Genomic DNA, 21,339 nt, shown 5'->3' on the forward strand with positions numbered 1-21,339 from the left:
CAGATGGAGAGACAGAGAGAGAGCGAGTCATCAGTCAGTATACCATAGAATAGCGATTTCTCTCTAAATGGATTTGTATACTAAAGATGTAATACAGTTTGTTCCATTTAAAGAAGTCTAATTTTATCAAAAAAATTAGCATGTGCCATGAGACAATAGAGGTCTAGTCTTACCATGGCAACAAATCCACTTAATATTTTTGCTCATTAGTGTATACATTAACTTATTACATTTCAAAGGCTAATGCATCCAAGTTCTCTGAGCTTTTACATACATTTGGACACATATACACACACAAGCCCAAGCCACACCTTCTCCTTCATCTTCTCCATCTTCTTGACGGAGCTGCGTCGCTGTTGGCGGTCGTCATGGCGCAGGAGGCTGGTGCTGACATCATTGGCCTTGCCGATCTGCTTTTCTCCCTGTTTCTCCGCCTCCTTCAACTTGCTCTCTGCACTGATGCTCTCTGTGTGGTACATGTGGTATGTCTTCATCACCTGCCCAGGACACAAAACATACTTAAAAAATATACATTAAAGTTAACTACATGCACACTAAGTTCACCAGAAGGTTCTGGGTCTAGACGTTTACATTGGTCATGAGGGAAACTCCCTATCTCAATGGAGTAACCACACAATAAACACCAAACTCACGATAAGTGTGAATATTTTGTATAATTTATCATTTCCGCCAGTAGTTTGAAAGTAGCGCAAGTAGGTCCCAGAAAATTGTGCACAGTTGTGTATGGAGTCATCCATTTCATGATATGTAACTGCAAATGTTCTACCTAAAATAATTATAATAATTTTCGCTGCAATTCGTATGATATGTTATGAATTTTAATATGTACAATATGTTGTGAAAAAGTGCTTAAGATCCCATTCAATCACGTTAATGTTAATGGAAGATTGGTTAGACATGGATATCTAAAGAAGATTCAGCATATAAATCCACCTGTATATTGTACACTGAATAAGAACACAGAAAGACAGCTACTGTCAGATATGTTGTGGATGTATGACTGAGTGCTAAAACTAGGTTACCTGTCTTGATTTCCTTTCCCTTCACATGCAAAAATATCATCCTCTTTCTTACAGGTCTCCTAACAACTCTGATTTAAGTAATACATGTGAGGAGAGAGCAAGTGAAATCAATCAACAGGAAGTCTGTCATAGCCAAGTTACAGAGAACCTTTCCTCTAGTTACGTAACAGAGAACCTTTCCTCTAGTTGAGATAGAGAGAACCATTCCTCTAGTCTACACTTGAAAAAAAAAAGGTTCTACAGTTATACTTATAGGATACCTCAGATGTGCTTATGGCACACACTGTTAGGTACTCACATAGTACTGGTTGTTAAAGAGAACCTTTCCTCTAGTTATGTAATAGAGAACCTTTCCTTTTTCCTCTGACTGCTGCTGGGTGTGAAACAAGAGAGGAACCCTTGATTCTGACTGGAAGCCAGAAAAGGCTGGAGACATGTTAATGCAAAGCTCTCACATTGTGCATAATACATCAATACAGTGCATAAAACATGTACAAGTATATTCAGAGCCTTCAGAAAGTACTCACACCCCTTGACTTATTCCCCATTTTGTTGTGTTATAGCCTGAAATCAAAATGTATTAAATACATTTTTGTCTCACACATCTACACACCATATCCATCTACACAATGTTTTTATATTTTTATGCAAATGTATTGAAAATGAAATACAGAAATATCGATTTTACGTAAGTATTCACACCCCTTTGGGTGACAGCTGTGAGTATCTCTGGGTAAGTCTCTAAGAGCTTTCCATACCTGGCTTTCCACACCTGACTTGTGCAACATCTGTCCATTATTATTTTCAAAATTCTCCAAGCTCTGTTAAATTGGATAACTATTTCCAGGTCACAGATTTTCAGAACTGTAACTCGGCCACTCTGCTTGGTAAGCAACTTGTAACAGTTCTCCTCCTCTTCTGAGGAACCCAAGCCACGGGTCCCGAATGGACGGGAGATTCCGGCGGCACCGGACGGACGGGAGATTCCGGCGGCACCGGACGGACGGGAGACTCCGGCGGCTCCGGACAGGCGGGAGACTCCGGCGGCTCCGGACAGGCGGGAGACTCCGGCGGCTCCGGACAGGCGGGAGACTCCGGCGGCTCCGGACAGGCGGGAGACTCCGGCGGCTCCGGACAGGCGGGAGACTCCGGCGGCTCCGGACAGGCGGGAGACTCCGGCGGCTCCGGACAGGCGGGAGACTCCGGCGGCTCCGGACAGGCGGGGACTCGGCGGCTCCGGACAGACGGGAGCGGCCCGGACAGGCGGGAGCGGCTCCGGACAGGCGGGAGACTCCGGCGGCCGGACAGGCGGGAGGCTCGGACAGGCGGAGCCCGGACAGACGGGAGACTCCGGCGGCTCCGGACAGACGGGAGACTCCGGCGGCTCCGGACAGACGGGAGACTCCGGCGGCTCCGGACAGACGGGAGACTCCGGCGGCTCCGGACAGACGGGAGACTCCGGCGGCTCCGGACAGACGGGAGACTCCGGCGGCTCCGGACAGACGGGAGACTCCGGCGGCTCCGGACAGACGGGAGACTCCGGCGGCTCCGGACAGACGGGAGACTCCGGCGGCTCCGGACAGACGGGAGACTCCGGCGGCTCCGGACAGACGGGAGACTCCGGCGGCTCCGGACAGACGGGAGACTCCGGCGGCTCCGGACAGACGGGAGACTCCGGCGGCTCCGGACCGGGAGACGGCGGCTCCGGACAGGGAGGCTCCGGACCGGGAGCGGCCCGGACAGACGGGAGACTCCGGCGGCTCCGGACAGACGGGAGACTCCGGCGGCTCCGGACAGACGGGAGACTCCGGCGGCTCCGGACAGACGGGAGACTCCGGCGGCTCCGGACAGACGGGAGACTCCGGCGGCTCCGGACAGACGGGAGACTCCGGCGGCTCCGGACAGACGGGAGACTCCGGCGGCTCCGGACAGACGGGAGACTCCGGCGGCTCCGGACAGACGGGAGACTCCGGGGCAGACGGGAGAGCTCCGGACAGACGGGAGACTCCGGCGGCTCGGACAGGCGGAGGGAGAGCTCCGGACAGACGGGAGACTCCGGCGGCTCCGGACAGACGGGAGACGGACAGGAGAGACTCTGGCAGCTCCGGACAGACGGGAGACTCTGGCAGCTCCGGACAGACGGGAGACTCTGGCAGCGCTGGGCATGAGGAAGACTCTGGCAGCACTGGACAGGCGGGAGCACCTGTAGGGAGGAGACTGATACAGCCTGGTGCGGGGGGCTGCCACCGGAGGGCTGATGCGTGGAGGCGGCACCGGATAGACCGGACCGTGGAGTTGCACTGCAGGTCTCGAGCACCGAGCCTGCCCAACCCTACCTGGCTGAATGCTGAATGCGTAGCCAGTCCAGTGCGGCGAGGTGAAATAGCCCGCACTGGGCTGTGCTGGCGAACCGGGGACACCATTTGTAAGGCTGGTGCCATGTACCCCGGCCCAAGGAGACGCACTGGAGACCAGATGCGCTGAGTCGGCTTCATGGCACCTGGTTCGATGCCCATTCTAGCCCGGCCGATATGAGGCGCTGCTATGTATCGCACCAGGCTATGGCTGCGCACCGGGGATACCGTGCGCCTCACGGCATAACACAATGCCTGCCCGGTCCCCCTCTCTCCACGGTAAGCATGGGGAGTTGGCGCAGGTCTCCTACCTGACTTCACCACACTCTCCGTGTGCCTCCCCCAATACATTTTTGGGGCTGCCTCTCGGGCTTCCAACCGTGCTGCCTCCTCATACCGCCACCTCTCAGCTCTCGCTGCCTCCAGCTCTGCCTTGGGGCGGCGATATTCCCCAGCCTGTGCCCAGGGTTATTTGCCGTCCAGGATCTCCTCCCATGTCCACGAGTCTTGAGATCGCTGCTGCTGCTGCCCGTTACCACCCTGCTTGGTCTTTTGGTGGTGGGTGATTATGTAACGGTTCTCTTCCTCTTCTGATGAGGAGTAGGAGAGGTCAGACCAATTTGCAGCGTGGTATGTGTCCATTTTAATACGAAAAACTGAACACTACAAAAATACAAAATAACAAAGTGAAACAAACGAAATGGTCCCGTGTGATAACAAACACTAACATGGAAAATAATCACCCACCACTCAAAGTGAAACCAGGTTACCTAAATATGGTTCTCAATCAGGGACAACGATAAACAGCTGCCTCTGTTTGAGAACCATACCAGGCCAAACACAGAAATCCCAAAACATAGAAAAAGGAACATAGACAATCCACTCAACTCACGCCCTGACCATACTAAAACAAAGGTCAGAACGTGACAACTCCAGTGTAGATTTGGACTTGATCCATCCAGTTTTCTCCTATCACAGACATTAAACTCTGTAACTGTTTTAAAGTCAACATTGGCCTCATGGTGAAATCCCGGAGTGGTTTCCTCAATCTCCGGCAACTGAGTTAGGAAGGACACGTATCTTTGTAGTGACTGGGATGTATTGACACACCATCCAAAGTGTAATTAATAACTTCACCATGCTCAAAGTCATAGAGATATTCAATGTCTGCTTTTCTTAACCATCTACCAATAAGTGCCCTTCTTTCCAAGACATTGGAAAACCTTTGTGATTGAATATGTGTTTAAATTTACCTCATGACTGAGGGACCTTGAAGATAATTGTGTGTGTAGGGTACAAAGATGAGGTGGTCATTCCAAAATCATGTTATACACTATTATTTCACACAGTCCATGCAACTTATGTGACTTGTTCAGCAAATTTTTACTCCTGAACTTATTTAAGCTTGCCATAACAAAGGGCAATACTTATTGACTGAAGACATTTCAGCTTTTCATTTTTAATTAATTTGTTAACAATGTTCTGAAAATAATTCCACTTTGACATTATGGAGTATTGTCTGTATTGTTATTGCAAACATAGGCATCTCATTTCACAAATGAGCACCTTCTCACACACACACACACACACACACACACACACACACACACACACACACACACACACACACACACACACATAGATACACACCCACCCACACACACACAAAAAATCTAACAGAAACATAACCTGGGGCATTACGATGTGTGACAGTCAACGGGCAGGAGGGGAGTGTGGTAGGGTGGGGTAAAATGGAAATAGAGTCGTATATATACTGACATGAAATCATGAAAGTGAGAAAGGGTAGGCTTTGAAGGTTCAATGTGGTTGGTGTGGGTGGTGGCGTGGGAGCGTTGATGTTAAAGCATCAAAGACAGGCTTGTGTGAGTGTGTTCAAGCATACGTTATTGTGTGTGTGTGTGCATGCGTGTGTATGCATACTCTTCTATGTATGTACACAGTCAATTTATGGACAGAAAAGAAGCATGACTATTAACTTTAATGACAGATCTGTGTGTGATTTTGTGTAGCATGTGCTGAATATGTGACTATGTGATGATGGTGTGACACCTTGGCAGTAAGCAGCCCTCCACTGCAAGGGAAGTGAGTCGGCTTGGAGCAGAGCCAATGCATATAGAGTTTCTCCTTCAACTGCAACTTCTCTCACGGCGGGAGTAAAAAAAAAAATAATGTCCTCCGGTGTAGAACCAAATGACCTGTGTAGCAAGGCTGTAATGGAGATACCGAGTCAGTTGCACAAATGTGTCTTCCACATATAACCTAACTTTCTGAATCAGAGAGGAGTGGGGGCTGTGTTAAATTAACATCATCAGCACCCAGGGAGCAGTTGTTGTTGGGGGTTAACTGCCTTGCTCTAGGGCACAAAGGCTCGGTGATTCGAACCAGCGACATTTCAGTTACTGGCTCAACGCTCCTAACCGCTGATAAAGCTATTCTGCTCTGGGCAGGTCCTGTTCTATCCAGACACTACAGAGCAGAGTCTGAGAGGGTCTGAGGTCGGCCAAGCCAATGAAAGGATGAAAGGAGAGATGCTGAACAATACAGACAGATTGGGGGAGAAGGAGAGAGAGAAAAAAAGAAAGATAAATTGAGAAAGAGAGAGAATTACATTTTGTTGTTGTTTACTCACAGTGTAGAGCTCGTTCGTGACTTTCACTAACTCCTCGTGCATCTGCACCCCGATTTCTTTGCTCTGGGACAAAAAACAGGAACAAAAGGCATGTGAATAAATCTCACAGGTGACTGGAAGAATATCTTGAACAGACCTGTCTTTGCATCACTGAGGCATGAATACATCCGTTTCCCTTGGGTATGTGTCTGTATGGGAGATATGTGTTTCCCTTGGGTATGTGTCTGTATGGGAGATATGTGTTTCCCTTGGGTATGTGTCTGTATGGGAGATATGTGTTTCCCTTGGGTATGTGTCTGTATGGGAGATATGTGTTTCCCTTGGGTATGATATGTGTTTCCCTTGGGTATGTGTCTGTATGGGAGATATGTGTTTCCCTTGGGTATGTGTCTGTATGGGAGATATGTGTTTCCCTTGGGTATGTGTCTGTATGGGAGATATGTGTTTCCCTTGGGTATGTGTCTGTATGGGAGATATGTGTTTCCCTTGGGTATGTGTCTGTATGGGAGATATGTGTTTCCCTTGGGTATGTGTCTGTATGGGAGATATGTGTTTCCCTTGGGTATGTGTCTGTATGGGAGATATGTGTTTCCCTTGGGTATGTGTCTGTATGGGAGATATGTGTTTCCCTGTTGGGAGATATGGTATGTGTCTGTATGGGAGATATGTGTTTCCCTTGGGTATGTGTCTGTATGGGAGATATGTGTTTCCCTTGGGTATGTGTCTGTATGGGAGATATGTGTTTCCCTTGGGTATGTGTCTGTATGGGAGATATGTGTTTCCCTTGGGTATGTGTCTGTATGGGAGATATGTGTTTCCCTTGGGTATGTGTCTGTATGGGAGATATGTGTTTCCCTTGGGTATGTGTCTGTATGGGAGATATGTGTTTCCCTTGGGTATGTGTCTGTATGGGAGATATGTGTTTCCCTTGGGTATGTGTCTGTATGGGAGATATGTGTTTCCCTTGGGTATGTGTCTGTATGGGAGATATGTGTTTCCCTTGGGTATGTGTCTGTATGGGAGATATGTGTTTCCCTTGGGTATGTGTCTGTATGGGAGATATGTGTTTCCCTTGGGTATGTGTCTGTATGGGAGATATGTGTTTCCCTTGGGTATGTGTCTTGGGGATATGTGTCTGTATGTGGGAGATATGTGTTTCCCTTGGGTATGTGTCTGTATGGGAGATATGTGTTTCCCTTGGGTATGTGTCTGTATGGGAGATATGTGTTTCCCTTGGGTATGTGTCTGTATGGGAGATATGTGTTTCCCTTGGGTATGTGTCTGTATGGGAGATATGTGTTTCCCTTGGGTATGTGTCTGTATGGGAGATATGTGTTTCCCTTGGGTATGTGTCTGTTTCTGAGAGATGACTGAACAGTGTGAAATGTTGTTTCCCTCTATTTGTAAAAAGGCCTTATAGAATACTATGCAGTGTACATGCAGGCAGCTAAGAATATACATGTCTAATGTCTCCTACTGACCATATTCAAATCACACATTCACGATTCCAACTCAGTTACTGTAACTCGCAGGAGCGGAGTGTCTGTGATGGACAGTGACAGAATGTACAGCCAACAATCAGAGGATACGGAAGGCAGCTCAAATAGAGTAGTTTAAGAAATCCTGTAAAAGTAGTGTTAGGTTCTAATTTCTGGTACAATAATCCACATAGACTCTAAGAAAACTCAAGCTACTGTAGATTGTCGCAGCTGCAAAAAGCACACATACAGGTCACAAGCACATATATTTATAACTTCCGACTAGGCCCCAGTTTCCAACTTCTTCGTCTAGGATGAACAATCAGTCTCTGCAGGAACTGAGTATGTTCCTCATGTTGGTTATCATGTATCAGCGTCCAGAATCCCGAGCCTTCACACTCCTAAGTGCCTTTCACAGGTCTTCTTATCAGTCTGGCCTTGAGTTATGGGAGTACACATTCCTGGTCTCCTACAGTCCACTAGATAATTCAACTTCTCATACACAAAGAGCCTAAACCCAACACTACTTTCAATCCCTAAGAATACAGTATATAAACACTAAAAATTCCCTCAGAGACAGGGCCCCTTGCCCTCAGAGACAAGGCCCCTTGCCCTCAGAGACAGGGCCCCTTGCCCTCAGAGACAAGGCCCCTTGCCCTCAGCCCACATACAATGCACATAGATCCTTCTATCTAACCCATAACATGAGAATTACTACTGCTAGGCATATTACACAATTATAAACAGATCAAAACGGGCTCCAGTCAGAAAGTTGTCAACAGTAGGAACAGTTTTCCTCTTCAGTAATACATTACAGACAGACCCTTCAAGTGAAAGCACAGGTAAGTGTGTTGTTAGTGTCGTATATAGGGTGGAGTATGTCAGTGATGGTAGGTTGTCACGGCCATGGTTGTCATTGTTGTTATGCCCAGCAGCTGAAATTTCCTCTGAGAGATAGGCGCTGCTATGGCAACACCACTACATTTACACCTATAAGGACAACTTAAATGGTTAATTCATTAGCAGAAGCCCTATTTTTAGGTTAGTTTATTCATGTTGCACAACAATTGCTTCTACATTGAAATGCAATGGTGTGTGTGTATATGTCACATAAAGCAGACGGTGGTGCTGCTATCAGCCTAGGCAATGTAACAAACTTTACGCCACACCTTGAAACCTTTTGCTGAGGAAGACATTTGATCATTTTTCAGCAGGCAGTTACTCAGCCACCTCTCGGCAGCTCAGCCCACCAGGCAGCTCAGCCAAACCCAGTCCACCAGACAACAGTAACCCAGCCTCATCACAGCTCACCCCTGACAGCATATCCATCCCAAGACGACATAAATAATGTGAGACCACCCGGGTTCCTGTGGATCAATACTGATCTGTGCTTTCCCCAGCAGACCGTTCCATCATACTGTAGTCCCTGAACCAAGGCCACTTTCTGCTCTGCCCTCTGCCTCTCTTTCTCAGACATGCTTTATAGCTCTGATTGGTCTAATGTGTACACTTAAATGCCCAGTGCAGTCAAGAAATTAGATTTTTCTGTGTTCTATATGTATTTCCACACAATGAGGTTGGAATAATACTGTGAAATTGTGAAAATGACAATGCCCTTTTAGTGTAAGAGCCGTTTCAAAAGACCGCCTAAAATGTCAGGCTGTTTTGGTGGGATGGAGTTTTGGCCTGACAGGTGACATTACCAGGCAATAAATGAGTTAATAAACCAATAATAAAGAGAGTTCCAAACCTCCCCTCCCACTCAGACCACTCTCAGACAGTCCTAGTTTGAGTAATTACTCTTTGACAAGAAGCTATTGTTTTTAATTTGTTTAAATCTTTTTAATTAAAAGCAATCACAGTAAGGTACCTAATTGTTAATCAGAAATGATTTGACATTGAGATAAAACAGTTGCATTGATTAACAGGGACAATTCATGCAGCAATATATCCTTCTGTCATTTAGGGATATGGAAATTACAGGATAGATACTGAGATTACAATTTACTCTGAGAATGAGACCATCTTCTATGTTGAAACCATGTAGTTTGTTTACCACTTAAGAAATAAGAACATTTGGTAACATACAGTAAATGGACAGACACACGTGGTGCAGAGGAGAAGGTGGAGGAGGAGAAGCTGGAGAAGGAAGACATGGATGAGGAAGCTGGTGATACAGAGAAAGGGAAGGAAAGGTATATGAAGGTGGGGAAGATGAAGAGGTAGCACATATGGCTGATCTCCCAGCTGTAGGTCTGACCTTCAGATGTAAAGCAGATTGATGCTAGCCCAGCCAGACGACAACACAGTGGGGGTATAGCCAGCCAGGCCCTCAGTTATCAGGTCTCAAAGTTTGTGTGTGTGTGTGTGCGCGTGTGCGGGGGGGCAGTGGATGGCAAATTAATTGCCCGACCGACACTATTATAACTGTGGGAACTCTTTAAAAAAATCTTAAATTTGTTATGCAGTAGCACTCTACTAAAAGTTGTCAGCAGCATGTCAAATTTTAAATTTCAAGTAAACAAACATTCTTTCCTGACCTTCTTGAAGAGTCTGAAGACATCCTCTCCGACGTGTGCTAGGCGGACAATGACGTTATTGTTGTAGAGGTCGCTGAGGGTAGCATGGTCTCTGCTCTCTCTCCTCGTCTGGTTCAGAACGAGGTACCAGCAGTTCACTGTCGACAGCAGGTTCTGGTCCTTCCTGGAAGAACAAGTTAGAGGTCACAGGTCAGAGTGTCATCCAAAAGGAACATCACAGTGTAGGTCAAGTGTCTCGTTAACCCTAAAAGCAATTTTGGGTGTAGAGTATGGTTGAAAATAAGTACTTTTTCCCCCCCAGTCATTCAAACCGGTTAACAGTTGACCTCCACAGTATGGAACCATTACTATTCAACCAATAGAATAATTTGCAGTCACTATCATTTAGCTTTTGGAATCTACCAGCGTAGGTTAACAGATACTATAGTGTAGAAATGAACAGCAGATTGAGTGAGGTGTTTATAAATGAAAGCCTAGAGGTGAGAGAAAGCCTGGGTGTGGAGGTGAGATAAACGTTTAACACATTCTGATAGTTTCCTGTAGAAGAAGGAAGTAGAACACGCTGAAAGAAGGAAACTAACTCTCACTATCAGTCAGATAGGCGTCTTTGGCTGAGCGTGCACCTCTCTTTATATAACTTCACATACGGTCAGATAGGCATCTTCTGCTAAGCAGGCTGAGGTAATATTGTGTGAGCGAGAGATATCTTTTCTACTATGATCTTTTGCTAAGCATGCATCTCTTGTCCTATAACTTCACAATCAAAAGCCTATTTGGTAAGGAACCTCTTGTCTTATCTACTAAGACATCAATAACCACAGGTTGAGTAATGAACAAGTGACTTGGGATGAGTCTGCACAACAAGGGCTCCTGACTCCAGCGCCTCTCTCTCCAAACAGACAAGGGAAAAGATGTCAAAACAGAGAATGAAAGAATAAGGAAATAAGTTCCTGGTTTAGAGAGGTAAAAAAGACTAGCTTTAATGTGATGCTCCAGGTAGCCTAGACGACTCCACAGTCCACACCTCTGGGGCTCTGACTCTTTATGTCCAGGATCCTTTGATTAAAACTTCCCCATATCTTCTCAATCTGTGGTGGAGGATGTGAATGATTGATCCTAGACATACAACCTGCTGCCAGGAACTCAATTGCGGCCCAACTCTGCTCTGAATCAAAAGTAAACTATCTTGGCAGAATTATAGAGTCAAAGAAGTTGTTATAGAGCTGTCCATTGCAGATAACAGATCACTAGTACTAGGAGAGGAGCACCACTGCAGTGATATTTACTGCACTGCAGCACTGGCACAACACTGCATGGGAACTGGAGATGCAGTGCACATCTGTTCATTAGTCGGTAGAGGTGACTTACTGCCTGACAATCCTAACTGGCACCCTATTCCCTATATAGTGCACTACTTTTGACCAGATCACTATAGATCCTGGTCAAAATTAGTTCACTAAATAAAGAACAGGGTGTCATTTGGGACACAGTCCCTGTTTCCTAGCAGGGGGAATAAGTCACTACAAGGCTTCTGATGAAACATAGATAGACGATTGGCAATTATTCTGTATCACAACATTAGATTAGAATCATATTGCATAATTCAACAATACCGGGAAGACAGAGAAAACAGCTTATTTATAGACGCTGACTATTTCCAACCAACATTATGCGAAGATGAAAGATCTTTGTTGAATTTATGGACTTCATATGTCTTCAAGTTTATTTAGAGTAAACTACTCTAAAAATACAATTACAATTGTCAGTGATGGAGGCTGGAGGGAAGGAGCGAGGCATGGATGGAATTATTAATTGTGGAGATTCAAACAGCCAAGTGAGTGCAGCACTCAGTGAGTTCTCAATCTGTCTGTGAAAGTCAGAAAAAAGAATGATGAGAGAGAGAGAGAGAGAGAGAGAGAGAGAGAGAGAGAGAGAGAGAGAGAGAGAGAGAGGATGGATGGGGATACATAGTCAGGTCAAGTGCAAGTGTGTGTAGGGATGGCTTGGCCAAGTTCAGCCTTAACGTCTGCACTTACTGTACTGTGGTCACCCTCTGCGGGGTCAATGCATCCAGTTTTCAAGGGAATTGGAAAGGGAGTCCGTGACGAGGTTTACGCTTTTGGATGTTAATAAAGCGACACTCCATCTTAACTCCTCCTCCACATTTATTGGATTGGTTCAACAGTGCAGAGGAGGTTTTTTTTTTCTCGTCAGGACCAGAAAGAAACTTATTTTACACCTGCTACGTTATACTGTGACTATACTCATTGAAATGATACTACTGATTGAGTATTCCTTGCTAATAGCACTGCACTATACACTATACTGTATATAATGATTTAACTGTAATAATCGACAATATGTGAGTGAATACGGTATGACCCCTGTTGGAAGATCTACTTTTTAAAATGAGTCTTGAGGGGTATGTCAATATAAATTACATCTTAGTCTTGAGATGTACAGGTATGTCAATATCATAGGGTGCCATTTGAGATGCTGCCATTGCGAAGGACAGCTTAGTCTGAGGAGTATGTCAACGTAAAGGAGTGCTTGGTAGAGCTTCATGTGAAAGGCACTACAGGCTTTGTTAGCTCAGTGAAGCAGCAAAGAAGGTGGCGCCTTACACAGAACCCAAACCGGCTGCGTGCGTGCACCATCGTGCATAAATTTGGCACATGGGTACCTGCGTCTATAAACCAATGGGAGAGGCGGGACTTGCAGCGCGATCTGCGTCAGAAATAGAAAGGAGTTCTATTTTAGCCCTTGGCATCGCAGACGCTTGTTGGCGCGCGCGAGCAGTGTGGGTGCAATAATTGAATAACACGGCTTTCTAAATGTATTTTGCGACGCTCGCGCACGCAACGTGTCCGGTCTGGTCAGCATGGGGCGGCAGGGTAGCCTAGTGGTTAGAGCGTTGGACTAGTAACCGGAAGGTTGCAAGTTCAAATTCCCGAGCTGACAAGGTACAAATCTGTCGTTCTGCCCCTGAACAGGCAGTTAACCCACTGTTCCTAGGCTGTCATTGAAAATAAGAATTTGTTCTTAACTGACTTGCCTAGTAAAATAAAGGTTAAAAAAAAAAAAAAAATGTTACTGTATGGCTGCTGTCTTGTGAGCTCAAACCGAACTTTGCTATTTTGTGATTATTTTGATGTTTATATTTACTTTTTTTTGCACAAAATGTCTCAGCTATGATTTCTTATGATCGACAAAAACTTTTGAACATAAGATCGGCAGATAATCACCTCAATTGCAGCTTCATTTTTCGACCCATCTGTAATTCCAACGCTATTTTCAGGCTATCCAAGAGGAAAAGCAGGTGAAAAAGAGCCAGGCGAGGGGAGCCCTGGTGAGATTCAGGCAAAGGGAAAATTGGCCACCTCTTCCCTACATTCTATTGGCCAATGTACAGTCTCTTGATAATAATATGGATGACCTCCAAATCGCGGATTTTTAGTCAACACGACTCTCGTAACTGCAATATGGTCTGCTTTTCTGAATCATGGCTTTCAGACAAGATACCCACATGGCTATCCAACAGAATGGATTCTCCATTCAACGAGCAGCCCGGACATCAGATTCATGGAAATCGTGAGGGGGAGGGATACGCCTCTTCATCAACAGTAAATGGTGTGCTGACTCTAGCAAAGTGGAAGTTTCGACAAATTGTTCACCCATCTTGGAATACCTGATGGTCAAATGCCGACACTTCTACCTCCCGAGAGAGTTTTCACCTGTTATCGTGACTGCTGTATATATTCCACCTCAGGTCAACAAAAACAACCAGCTGGCACTTAACAAACTGTACGATGCTATAAACAAGCAGGAAACCATGCACCCGGAGGCTACTTTCCTTATTGCCAGTGATTTTAATTTCACATTCTTAACACGTGTAATACCCAACTTCCATCAACACGTCTCCTAGACTATTGTCCTAGACTATTGTTAGTCAACCCACAAGCAAGCACATGTGGCAGTCCATTATGGAATACAAAAGGAAGACCCAGCTATGATCTGCCCAATGATGCCTCGCTGACCCAGCGGATTGGGTGATCTTGCTCTCCGAGGCCGATGTGAGAAAGGTTTTTAATCCGGTCAACACTTGTAAGGCCGTGTGGTATTCCAAGGTGTGTGCTAAGAGCATGCGCAGAACAGCTGGCATGCATATTCACGGTCGTTTTCAAACTCTCCTAAGGCTACCTGCCACAATGACTACCGCCATGTAGCACTCACATCTGTAATCATGAAGTGCTTTGAAAGGCTGGTTATGGCAGACATCAACTCCATCATTGCTGCAACAGACCCATAGATGACACAATCTCAACTGCACTCCACAGTGCCCTCACCCACCTAGATAAGAGGAATACTGTACATCTGTGAGAATGCTAGTCATTGACTTCAGCTCAGCGTTCAACCTCAAAGTCCCCTCCAAACTCATCATCAAGCTAAGGACCCTGGGACTAAACACCTTCCTCTGCAACTGGGAACTCTGCCACGCTGACCCTCAACATGGGGGCCCCACAGGGGTGTGTGCTCAGTCCTGTCCTATACTCCAGGTTACTAACGACTGTGTGGCCACGCACGGCCAAGGTGGGAAATGCCCTTTTTGGTCAAAGTGGCTGGTGGATACCGACATCTTTACCCTATGCTGTACCCCACCTCGCTTTTACAGCTGTAATGTTGACACACACACACTTACATTTAGGATTTTATTTATATAACTGCTCCCAAATGCTCTGTCCCCACCAGTCAATGTCAATCCTCAATAAGTTCTACAGCTGCACTGTTGATAGCATCTTGACTGGCTGCATCGCTGCTTGGTAGGGCAACCGCACTGCCCTCGATCGCATGGAACTACAGAGGGTGGTGCAGGCAGCCCAGTACACCAGAGCTCCCTGCCATCCAGGACCACTTTATCAGATGGTGACAGAGGAAAGCCAAGAAAATTGTTAAAGACTCATGCCACACAAGCCATAGACTATTCTCCGCTTCAAGCAGTGCTGAAGCAACATGTCTGACACCAACAGGCTCCTTAACAGCTTCTATCCCCAAGCCATAAGACTGTTAAATAGCTAACAAAATGGCTACATGGACGATTTGAGCTGACCCTTCTATTAGATTTGAATTATTACACTGACTCTGCACATTCACTCTATGCACACTCACACTGACACTCCAACACACACACACTCTATAAACACATATACAATCATCATTTAGAGTACGCTGCTTCTACTTTGTGTATCATATATCCTGATGCCTAGTCACCTTACTCATATACATATCTAACTAACCCTTCCACTCCAGTATCAGTGCACATTGTAAATATGATATTTGCACTAACCCTGGAACTGACTCTGTATATAAATTTGAAGTCGGAAGTTTACATACACCTTAGCCAAATACAGTGGGGCAAAAAAGTATTTAGTCAGCCACCAATTGTGCAAGTTCTCCCACTTCAACTATGACTGACAACATGTGGAGAAAAAAATCCAGAAAATCACATTGTATGATTTTTTATTAATTTATTTGCAAATTATGGTGGGAAAAAAGTATTTGGTCACCTACAAACAAGCAAGATTTCTGGCTCTCTGGTTTTGTCCATTTGGAAGACCCATTTGCGACCAAGCTTTAACTTCCGGACTGATGTCTTGAGATTAGAGGTCGAGCGATTATGATTTTTCAACACCGATACCGATTGTTGGAAGACAAAAAAAAGCCGATACCGATTAATCGGCCGATTTTTTTTTTGATTTTTTATTTGTAATAATGACAATTACAACAATATTGAATGAACACTTATTTTAACTTAATATAATACATCAAAATCAATTTAGCCTCAAATAAACAATGAAACATGTTCAATTTGGTTTAAATAATGCAAAAACAAAGTGTTGGAGAAGAAAGTAAAAGTGCAATATGTGCCATGTCAGAAAGCTAATGCTTAAGTTCCTTGCTCAGAACATAAGAAAATATGAACGCTGGTGGTTCCTTTTTACATGAGTCTTCAATATTCACCAGGTAAGAAGTTTTAGGTTGTAGTTATTATAGGAATTATAGGACTATTTCTCTCTATACCATTTGTATTTCATATACCTTTGACTATTGGATGTTCTTATAAGCACTTTAGTATAGCTTCCGTACCTCTCCTTGCTCCTACCTGGGGTTGAACCAGGAACACAACGACAACAGCCACCCTCGAAGCAGCGTTACCCATGCAGAGCAAGGGGAACAACTACTCCAAGTCTCAGAGCGAGTGACGTTTGAAACGCTATTAGCGCGCAACCCGCTAACTAGCTAGCCATTTCACATCACATCGTTACACCAGCCTAATCTCGGGAGTTGATAGGTTTGAAGTCATAAACAGCAGAACTGCTGGCAAAACGCACGAAAGTGCTGTTTGAATGAATGCTTATGAGCCTGCTGGTGCCTACCATCGCTCAGTCAGACTGCTCCATCAAAGCATAGACTTAATTATAACATAATAACGCACAGAAATTCGAGCCTTAGGTCATTAATATGGTCGAATCCGGAAACTATCATCTCGAAAACAAGACGTTTATTCTTTCAGTGAAATACGGAACCGTTACGTATTTTATCTAACGGATGGCATCCATCAGTCTAAATATTCCTGTTACATTGCACAACCTTCAATGTTATGTCATAATTATGTAAAATTCTGGCAAATTAGTTCGCAATGAGCCAGGCGTCCCAAACTGTTGCATATACCCTGACTCTGCGTGCAATGAACACAAGAGAAGTGACACAATTTCACCTGGTTAATATTGCCTGCGAACCCGGATTTCTTTTAGCTAAATATGCAGATTTAACAATATATACTTCTGTGTATTGATTTGGTGTTGGTGTTTGGTGATTTGGCATTGGTGTTTATGGTTAGGTACACGTTGGAGCAACGACAGTCCTTTTTCGTTTTAATGACTCCAACCTAAGTGTATGTCAACTTCCGACTTCAACTGTAGTTTACCTACATTCTCGTGCTCTCCTTATTTCTATTTCTCGTGTGTTTTTGACCTTTTTCATATGCATTTTTGAGTCCTGCTGAATTGGATTACTGCTTATTGTTGGGAAAGAGCGAGCAAGAAAAACTTTTCACAGTACTTGTGCACGTGACAATAAAAATTCAAGCTTGAAACTATATAGCCCTCAAACTCAACTCTGGACCTCGAAGCCAGTTCTACTGCATTTTTCCATTGTTTTTCATTGTAATGGAATTACACTGAGACTCTGATTTTTCACTTTAAAATGTATGCCAAACAAAATCCATGGATTTCAAAGTCTAACAAACCATACAACTCTAAGCACAAGGTACAGAGAACATTTTGCAAAAAAAACTTTGCTTTAACCTCTTGAACCTATGGGGGCGCTGTGTCATTATTGGATAAAAAGACGTGCCCGTTTTAAGCGCAATATTTTGTCACGAAAAGATGCTTGACTATGCATGGAATTGACAGCCTTGAAAAGACAGAACTCTGACGTCTCCAAAACTGCAAAGATATTATCTGTGAGTGCCCCAGAACTAATGCAACAGGCGAAACCAAGATGAAGTTTCATACAGGAAATGCCCCAGATTCTGAAGGCGCTTGTGTTCCAATGTCTCCTTATATGGCTGTGAATGCGCCAGGAATGAGCCCGCGCTTTCTGTCTATTCCCCGAGGTGTCTGCAGCATTGTGACGTGTTTGTAGGCATATCATTCAAAGATTGACCATAAGAGACTACATTTACCTGGTGTCCCGCCCGGTGTCCTGTGTGCGTAATCTGTAGGTCCATGCGCGTTCAATTTCTTCAGAAGAGAAAGTAAAAATCCATCGTGGCAGTTATCGTCAATAGATATGTGAAAAACACCTTGAGGATTGATTCTAAACATCGGTTTGCCATGTTTCTGTCGATATTATGGAGTTAATTTGGAAAAAAGTTCGCGTTTGAATGACTTATTTTTTTTATTTTTTCCTTACCCAAACGCGATGAACAAAACGGAGCGATAAGTCGACACAAATAATATTTTTTGTAAAAACGGAACATTTGCTATCTAACAGTCTCCTCATTGAAAACATCTGAAGTTCTTCAAAGGTAAATTATTTTATTTGAATGCTTTTATGGTTTTTGTGGAAAATGTTGCATGCTGAATGCTAACGCTAAATGGTACATTAGCCATCAATACTGTTACACAAATGCTTGTTTTGCAATGGTTGAGAAGCATATTTTGAAAATCTGAGATGACAGTGTTGTTAACAAAAGGCTAAGCTTGAGAGCAAATAGATTAATTTCATTTCATTTGCGATTTTCATGAATAGTTAACGTTGTGTTATGCTAATGAGCTTGCGGATAGATTTACACAATCCTGGATACAGGTTTATTTTTCGTAGCTAAACGTGACGCAGAAAACGGAGCGATTTGTCCTAAACAAATAATCTTTCAGGAAAAACTGAACATTTGCTATCTGAGAGTCTCCTCATTGAAAACATCTGAAGTTCGTCAAAGGTAAATGATTTTATTTGAATGCTTTTATGGTTTTTGTGGAAAATGTTGCCTGCTGAATGCTAACGCTAAATGGTACATTAGCCATCAATACTGTTACACAAATGCTTGTTTTGCAATGGTTGAGAAGCATATTTTCAAAATCTGAGATGACAGTGTTGTTAACAAAAGGCTAAGCTTGAGAGCAAATAGATTAATTAATTAATTCATTTAATTTCATTTGCGATTTTCATGAATAGTTAACGTTGAGTTATGGTAATGAGTTTGACCTAGATGGGAAAGGCACAATAGTTTCTAGTGGCTATCCTGTTCTCTCTCTCTCTCTCTCTCTCTCTCTCTCTCTCTCTCTCTCTCTCTCTCTCTCTCTCTCTCTCTCTCTCTCTCTCTCTCTCTCTCTCTCTCTCTCTCTCTCTCTCTCTCTCTCTCTCTCTCTCTCTCTCTCTCTCTCTCTCTCTCTCTCTCTCTCTCTCTCTCTCTCTCTCTCTCTCTCTCTCTCTCTCTCTCTCTCTCTCTCTCTCTCTCTCTCTCTCTCTCTCTCTCTCTCTCTCTCTCTCTCTCTCTCTCTCTCTCTCTCTCATACATACATACATACATACATACATACATACATATAGCTCTCTCTCTCTTCGGATTGAGCTGTCTTTTGTTTTTGTAACTACATGTCACTTTGTCCCCACCTGTGAGTATTGTTTTGTTATGGTGTTTGACGGTGGGGAAAGGGGGTACCAAGACAAGTCGCCCATGGGCATACACTACCCGTAGGAATACTTTGTCTAAATAACCTAGTTAGAACTGGGCGGACCAGTTTGGTTAGTTAGTTAGTTGTATTGAAGTAGGCTAGTCTAGTTTAGGGGTGTTTTTGGATATTTGTTTCTTTCCTTGGGTCCAGCTCAGACCCTTTTCCTGCCCCCCCTTTACCGTGTGTGTTTAAAAATAAACCATGAGTGTTTGACGGTAATGTAGTCTGTGGTTTTTCGTTCTCACTGTTACTTTGTCACTATTATACTTTGCATGAGTTATGTTACGGGTCTCGTTACCATCCCCCCTAGACTGCCGGGCCAAAGGGATTCGTAACAGCCTGTTTTACAGTCACCAGCGGCTTCCTTCCTCTCCAGCAACTGAGTTAGGAAGGATGTCTGTATCTTTGTAGTGACTGAGTGTATTGATACAAAATCAATTGTAATTAGAATCTTCATAAGGGATATTCAGTGTCTGCTTTTCTTTTACCCATCTCACAAAAGGTGCCATTCTTGGAAAACCTCCCTGGTTGAATCTGTTTGAAATCCACTGCTCAACTGAGGGACCTAACAATTATGTGTGAGGTACAGAGATGAGGTAGTCATTCAAAAAGCATGCAACTTATTATGTGACTTGTTCAGACAATGTATACTCCTGAACTTATTTAGGCTTGCCATTATAAAGGGGTTAAATAGTTATTAACTCAATACATTGTATTTTCATTTCTTATTCATTTGTAAATTTTTCAAAAACATTATTCCACTTAGACATTATGGAGTATTTTGTGTTGACCAGTGACAAAACAAGTATACAGTACTTAATCCATTTTAAATTTGGGCAGTAAGACAACAAAATGTGGAAAAATTCAAGGAGTTGAAAACTTTCTGAAGGCACATACTGTACACAATATGTCTAAAAGTTAGTGGATACCTGCTCGTTGAGAATCTCATTCCAAAATCATGGGGATTAATATGGAGTTGGTCCTGCCTTTGCTATTTCCACTAAATGTTGGGACATTGCTGCGAGGAATTGTTTCCATTAAGCCACAAGAGCATTAGTGAGGTCGGGCACTGAAGTTGGGTGATTAGGCCTGGCTTGCAGTCAGTGTTCCAATTCATCCAAAGGTGTTCGAAGGGGTTGAGGTTAGGGCACTGTGCAGGCCAATCATGTTCTTCCACACTGATCTCGGCAAACCATTTCTGTATGGAACTCGCTTTGTGCATGGTGGCATTGTCATGCCGAAACAGGAAAGGGCCTTCCCCAAACTGTTATCACAAAGTTGGAAGCATAAAATAGTTAAATGTAATTGTATGATGTAGAGTTAAGAGTTCCCTTCACTAAGTGGTCTAAACCAAATCATGAAATACAGCCCCAGATAATTTTTCCTCCTCCACCAAACTTTACAGTTGGCACTATGCATTCAAGCAGGTAGCATTCTCCTGGCATCCGCCAAACCTAGATTCGATGGTGAAGCGTGATTCATTACTCCAGAGAACGCGTTTCCACTGCTCCACAGTCCAATGGCGGTGAGCGTTTCACAACTCCAGTCAGTATAAAATATATAATTGCTGTTCATCATACAGTCCTGATATACACAATTACAGGGTTACCAGACAGAGAGAAGCCTACACACATACACACACTCGACAGTACCCACTTAAAGTGCTGGTGTTCCCTGGAGGAGCGTATCTTGGCGGAGAAGCGCTCAGCCAGTTTTTCCAGGCCTCTAGAGTACTCCAGCTGCAGCTCGGCCTTGCGGCGGAAGAAGTCCTGCAGGTCCTGCAGCAGCTGTAGCCGGGATTCCGACTGCTGTTCAAGACAACGGAACTGCTCCACCAATTGGTTACGGATCTCTGCCAATTAGAAAGGAGGAAAGGACAGATTCAAAGAGGGGCCATGTGAAAAGGTAAAAGTGTCTTGCGGTCGTAAGGGAAGGTAAATGATACATTTCACAAAAATAATGGTGGGGGAGACTAGGGCTAAAGGTCTTGGCTGATTGGCTGACGCAGGGTCAGTAGTAATAGCTAAATAACTCAAAT

General features: G+C 44.3%; 1 protein-coding gene across 12 annotated transcripts in view; it reads right to left on the reverse strand.

Moving 5' to 3' along the window:
• LOC118400493 (SLIT-ROBO Rho GTPase-activating protein 3-like) overlaps positions 1–21,339 on the reverse strand; it is a 68,872-nt gene that overhangs the window by 30,084 nt on the left and 17,449 nt on the right. For 11 of the 12 annotated variants that reach the window (XR_008074444.1, XR_004829023.2, XR_004829022.2 and 8 more), the window contains exons 2-5: positions 20,958–21,153; positions 10,066–10,228; positions 6,048–6,110; positions 312–497 (exon numbers count right to left, since the gene is read on the reverse strand). Coding sequence is in view for 8 of the 12 variants with exons in the window: in XM_052473720.1 (XP_052329680.1) it covers positions 312–497; positions 6,048–6,110; positions 10,066–10,228; positions 20,958–21,153 (608 nt within the window). In the remaining 4 variants the exon portion in view is untranslated. Of the gene's footprint in view, positions 1–311; positions 498–6,047; positions 6,111–10,065; positions 10,229–10,352; positions 10,515–20,957; positions 21,154–21,339 lie in introns of those variants that run through there. The other variant, XM_035797415.2, reaches the window with a different exon arrangement.

The sequence above is a fragment of the Oncorhynchus keta genome, chromosome 21 (genome assembly GCF_023373465.1).
Source record: "Oncorhynchus keta strain PuntledgeMale-10-30-2019 chromosome 21, Oket_V2, whole genome shotgun sequence".
NCBI classification, from domain to species: Eukaryota; Metazoa; Chordata; class Actinopteri; order Salmoniformes; family Salmonidae; genus Oncorhynchus; species Oncorhynchus keta.